The sequence below is a fragment of the Anthonomus grandis genome, chromosome 18, assembly GCF_022605725.1.
Source record: "Anthonomus grandis grandis chromosome 18, icAntGran1.3, whole genome shotgun sequence".
Taxonomy (NCBI): domain Eukaryota; kingdom Metazoa; phylum Arthropoda; class Insecta; order Coleoptera; family Curculionidae; genus Anthonomus; species Anthonomus grandis.
Window position 1 is genome coordinate 11,121,085 of NC_065563.1, and position 6,457 is coordinate 11,127,541.

Sequence of the window (6,457 nt, forward strand, 5' to 3'; positions counted from 1 at the left end):
TATGCTCATTAGATCCGAAGAAAATGGAACAGTTATTCATTAAAGTAGTTGTAAACTATGAATTATTTTTGCATACTTAATTTTCCCTTATTTACACTCACTTTGCTTCTTAGCAGGTAACTTCACTCACTTCTTACTAACTACTAACAATGGTGCTTATTTATACTCTTTATTCTTTTTTAAAGAGAGAGAGATAGAGAGAGAGAAAAACCCGTCTTGGGTATTAGGGGTAATAGAGATAATATATAGGGAAAACTTCCGTGAGCAACTTCTCACTCCGATCGCGACTCAACTCACACACTACTTCTTGACGACAGTGCCTCAACTCGACTGTAACTCTTGGACTAGTATTTAGCCATCAAGAGTCTGGAGAGAGAGATACTCATATTAGGGTTTTAAGAGTAAAGGGTATAAGGGTAACTCGTGACCCAACCTGATTTCTACAACAACGGAGGTCAACTTTGTGACTTAATTTTGACCGTGCGACCTTTTTACCAGCTTGTTTTACTTAGTGGGTGTAAAGATGTTCAATAAATGCAACAAGGATTTTATCAACAAGGGATGTGAAAACGGGCTTGAGACCTTGTAGGAACCTTCTAGGAATCGATGATGTCCTTAAAATTATGAACATAGACCAATTAAAAAATAAATACATCTCAATGACAGAAAAGGGTGTTGTTGGGTTATTTCCCAATAGACTACTTAAAAAAAGGGACGAACTAGCGAACCTTAATTGGTTCAGAAAAAAAAACGAATAATCTCAGCGTTCATGCAAAATACATCAAACTTTAACGAAAAATTCGACATAAATAAGGAGAGAAAAAATGAAGGCGAACAATAAATTAATAAATGATGCTTAAAATAAAACTAAAGCAAGCTGGGAGCTTATTAACAAGCTTAATAATAAACAAATTAGAAATAGTACAAGAAATTCCGGAAAAAACTTTAACAAATAATAAGGAGATTGCAGATGAATTTGGTAAATATCTTACTGTAGATGTAAAGGATAAACTACAGATTTATTTCGATGCTCATCAATCTGCCACAGGTACAAGGTGTCCCAAATTCGAGGGTGACCATTGGGATCTCGGAAACCGTAAGGACACGCAAGTGCGATACCTCATTTTAAAGGCAAATAAAAATACTTTTTAAAAATGAGAAAATCCAATATGGCGCCCATAAAAAAAAATAAACATGATGATGATCGAAAAAAAAAACGAAACGTCGGATTAATTTTTTTTTGCGTCATGTTGTAGGACATAAAAAGTGGCAATGAAAAACTGTTTTTAGTTTTTCGATGTCTCTTTACGATTTTGACAATTTTCGATTTTTTTCGGATCACTCCGGAAGTATCAGGAATTTTTAATTGCTCCAAATTGCGCAACTTTGCCTCCGTTTAACTGACCGTGTACCTCTTACGGTTTCCGAGATCCCAATGGTCACCCTCGAATTGGGACACCCTGTACTTATGTCCCTATGTTTTTTATTCCTACTACTCCTCTAAAAAGCGCAAATATTATAACACAACGTTCCAGTGTCTCTTGTTAAAGCATGTGTTGAAATGGCTTTACCGTTTGAGAAAATTTAATCATGATAATCAACAATTCCAGGATTACTGTGATAAATATAGGACTGTTTATAGGAACATCATAAAGTCAGCAAAGAGAAATTATTATATGTATCAAGATTGTCAGCTTCAAAAAATGTGTGTAAAGAAACCTGGTCAATTATATAAATGACATTAGACAAGGTTATGGAAAATCCTCCGTCGGATAAGCTCAATGATCCCTTTTGCACAGTCGGAAAAAAATTCAAGCTTCTAAAATTGTGCCAACCAAAGACCCCTTGAAATATTTGTCACACAAGGGAGTCCGGGATATATTCTTCTTATATCCAACAAAATATAATAAAAAACAAAAAGTCTGTGGGTGGAACTGCATCTGAGCGCTTCTGCTATTGATTCTTTGGTAAATGTTATAAATAACTCGTTTTCAGGAGGACATTTTCCAGACTTCCTAAAAAAAGGCTATAATCATACCGTTACACAAAGGTAGGGATGCTTCATGTTCTTCAAACTATAGGGCAATTTCTCTGCTTCCGTCATTTATAGAAAAACTCGTCAAGGTTAGAGTCATCGTTTTTAAATAGGAACAACGTACTGAATTCAAATCAGTTTGGCCTTGGATCAGCTGTACATGGGTCTGGAGCGGTCTTCTGTGATTTGACTAAGGCTTTCGACTCTGTCAGTCACGAAATACTACTTCAAAAGCTGGTGATATATGGGTTTAGAGGTGTATCCCTGAATTGATTTGGATCATATCTTACGGGGAAGATGCAGAGTGTGTCTGGCTCAGTTTCAAGTTTCCAATTCATTAATGACTTTTGCCCAGTGGAAATTATGGGCTATTTGACACTTTTTGCCGATGATACAAGCATCTTGTGGAATCACTCTGACTTTCAGAATATAATTAATAATGATCTGCTAAAGATCAAAGCTTAGTTTGATAACAATTTGTTAACTTTTAACGTATCTAATACTAATGTGACCTTACCGACATTATTCTTGACAGAAATAAAGTAGTGAGTTACTTATTTTATTGGGTATTACGTCACTTGTAGCAAAAATCAATTTAGACATTTTTATCCCACACGCTCAAAAATTGCAAAGAAGAAGAAAATAGACTTATTCGCGTATTTAAAAGAAATATGAACTCAAAAGTATCTAAGACAATAAATGATTTTTTTAGCCCTACCTGGATTTTCAAGCAAATCGAGGATTTTAAGTCATACTTTGGACCAATATTATTCGGGATAGGGTACTACCCAACTGTTAGTACCTTAGGGAGAGCGCCCATCAAAGTGGTGTGACATGTAACATGGCAGTGACATAGCACGGGCATGGCACTGGCGTGGTAGGTAGCGCACACTAAAGTAGCATGACATTAACAAGGTTAGTTAAATTCAAAATGTCGCCCTCTGAGGTTGAAGTTATGCTAACGCTTTTAAACGTGAACAATATGAACAAAACCTTGTCCGCAACGTCAGTTTTGGGTACACCCTTATTGGAAAGAGATGCAAGGACATAGTGGATTTAATGTATTTAAAGAATTAATATATATGAGAAGAGAAACTTTTGAGCTATTACTGACAAAAATTAGTCCAATAATTTTCCGGACTTGTGTTGTCATAGATGCCTGGACATTTCTCAATCAATGAAACAAAACGAATAATAAATTCTGGACCGTCTTCCATATTTAAATTTGTCAACAAACACACATACAAAATGCAAGTAGCACGTGGTAAAAAGTAAAACAAGCTCTGTTTTTAACGACGTGGCGTAGCAAGCTGCATGATGCCACTGACACCGTCATTTTGGTGTGCTCTGAATCATTCGTTGCCATTGGTTTCATTTAAAGTACCTAACATGCTACACGCGCGCTACTTGCTACTTGTCACTTGTCACGCCACTTTGGTGGGAGATAGCTATAAGTTTTTTCTATGAGAAAAATATATGAAATTTAAAATCTCTAAAGCGTTAAAGAAAAATACGCGATATTTATCAAAAATCAGTTAAAACTGCAAAAATTCTCAATAGTTGGCACCCTATTTCGATCTGAAGCGAAACAAGCCTTAAAAGAAACATTCATTGACAAATGTATTTATAATTTTTAATTTAAAATTAATAAGAAACGTGTTCAATATTAAGGCTAATTAAATTAACATAGTCATCCAGTTTATAAATGTAGCACGGAACAAAATTAACAATAAATAAAAATTAATTGAAACTCAAATAAGGCAATAACATTCTTGAAGTTTTATTTTTAAATTCGCAGGTTTTACAAAGTTATCATGATCTATCTCTCCATAATTTCTCGTGCAAGTTGAATATTTTACACAAAAATCAATGACACTTTTTTTATACGTAAGTATTGATTGAATCATTGGTTGTTCAGAGCAACAGAAGAATCCATTTAAGTATAGGAACCCATGTCCGGAAATGCGTCACTACGCCACTACGGCTCTAAGACGCGTTAAAATTTATAAAAAACATTAATTACCTAAATAGGATCTGCTGCATTTATGTTTACCTTTTGTACATGATACCATAACAATAATTGTTTAAAATCAACGCTTATCAATGTCATGTTTAAAAATTTTATAGCTTACAATTTTTAAACATTTGTTGCTAATGGAAAACTTTACCAATCCAGAATTGGCGGATATGCATTTGGCATACGGAGCAACAAACTGCAATGCACGAGCAGCATCGCGGTTGTATCATGAACGTTATCCCGAACGACAGCATCCTGGATATTGCCAGAGATGGAGTAGTTTCTTGGCCTCCTAGGTCACCCGATTTAACGTCGCTCGATTTTTTCTTGTGGGAATATGTAAAGTCTTTAGTCTACGAAACTCCAGTAGAATCAGAGCTAGGCTTAATTGGACGAATAACAGCAGCATTTAAAATCATTTAAAATGAGGATTAAATTTTTAGTGTACTCATTCATTGCATTGAGGTTGGAGGAAGACATTTTGCACAATTGTTATGATGGTATCATATACAAAAGGTAAAAATAAATGCATCAGATCCTATTTAAATGTGTCTTAGGGCCGTAGTGGCGTAGTGACACATGTCCGGACATGGGTTCCTATACTCAAACGGATTCTACTGTTGCACTGAACAACCCCTAGAAGTTTGATCCCATAGTTCTGAAACACTCTGTATAAAGCATAATCCATGTTTTGTTCCGGTATTTTCCTCTCAAATAAATTTCTGACATGAGTTTCTTTCTTCTTTGCAACTTTGCATCTTGGACTTGCTTATAAAAAATATTTAATTAACTAGAAATTTTTAATTTTTTATGCCTTTGTATTTTTCTCTTACTATATTATTTTTTGCTTGTAGATTTTTCTTTCTTCTTTATTTACATTTTTCTTTTTTTAATTAATTTTCTTACTTCTGTTTTTAATATATTTTCTCGTTTTTTACTTTTCACTTTTTATTTAATGAATTGTCATGATTAAAGGGGAAGTCATTTCGCGTTAAAAAGTCGATCAAAAATAATTTTAACATGGGCTCATTATCCTACGAATTTCCAGTAAGAATTTTTTTCGAAAAACCATATCGAGATTTCTTATAAATACAAGCCTTAAACTTTATGAGGCCTTGGTTATGACAACTATCTTAGAGCATGCAACAAAGGCGTATTAAAGCTGGAGGCTTGAACTTTATTTAACACTGCTAGTGTGCTTGGACCCAATATAGTTTCCGCGATATAAACATTCCTAACCTAACTTTTGGACATTAAACAAAAAAAAATAATTTTTTCCGTTCACAAGGGGATACGTTAAGTTTCTTGTAAATTTACTTAAATAGCGTCTCGAAATAAAACATAAGGGTATTATACTTAATTGCAAGACACATTAACACTAATACCCGTTACAACTTATCTGAACATTTTTTAGTCTGCTCACTATGAAAATTGCAGTTTTTTTTTAAATAATTTAGGCGTTATTGGGCGCTCCCTATCAGAATTGACAAAATCGAGAAATATGCTTTGGAATTTATACGGAAGATACGCGCCAAACTAAAAAACCCAAATTTTTTAGGTTAAGAGCACATTTTTTTAGGTCAGTTAATAATGAAGAATCTATCGTCCCATTTGAAGCGGTATATACTATAAGGGTTTATTAATTTTGAAAAAAATCAATGGAAATATTTATAATACAATTAAATAATTGTTTTATTTTGCCTGCACCACCCGCTGGAACTTTAAGAATTCTTGTTCACTTCTCATACGTCGAGTTTTCTATGGTTGCATAGACACAAGACTTAATTACTTAATTAATTAAAATAGATAATATTAATAGAATACTCCTTGCTATGCCTAATAACAAATTAAATAAATGAGGTAATTGATAATTTCCAAGAAGGAACAAAACAATGCCATTAGCAACAGGAAATGTTCGTTTAGCAGTTATCTCTTTTTAACGTATTCTTAGAAATAATTGAGGGGGAATGTTTATACAGAATTCTTATTAAAATTACAAAATTGCGGATATTTAAAAAAAAAATTAGATCTGCACTAAGGAAAAATTCCTGATGATGGTTATTAATACGTTGAGACGTGGGAGAGGTTTGAATCAGATAGGTCCTTTAAAAGGGAATAAAAAATGCTTACAAAATAATAAAATGCTATTTGCTATTTGTCTTTTCCTGACACCTCCACCATCTTATTTACTAGGCCAGTGACGTTGACATTTTTTTCTTTTAACCAATAAATAACAGTTGAAACTTACCTTTGCCGATAACATCAAGCAGGCGGTCGCCCCCAGACTCCACCAATCGGCCGCGTGACCGTAGGGCTCCACTCGCAACAACACCTCCGGGGCTGAAACAAGAAACTTACCTGAACCCGCATATAAAATTATCTAAGCTCAATAAAAAGGCCAATCG

The 6,457-nt window shown here is 34.1% G+C and overlaps 1 protein-coding gene across 1 annotated transcript in view; it reads right to left on the reverse strand.

The window, feature by feature from the left end:
* LOC126747078 (serine/threonine-protein kinase S6KL-like) overlaps positions 1-6,457 on the reverse strand; it is an 89,742-nt gene that overhangs the window by 71,322 nt on the left and 11,963 nt on the right. Inside the window, exon 2 of the mRNA XM_050455573.1 lies at positions 6,301-6,432. Within this exon, the coding sequence (XP_050311530.1) occupies positions 6,301-6,432 (132 nt within the window). The remainder of the gene's footprint in view (positions 1-6,300; positions 6,433-6,457) is intronic.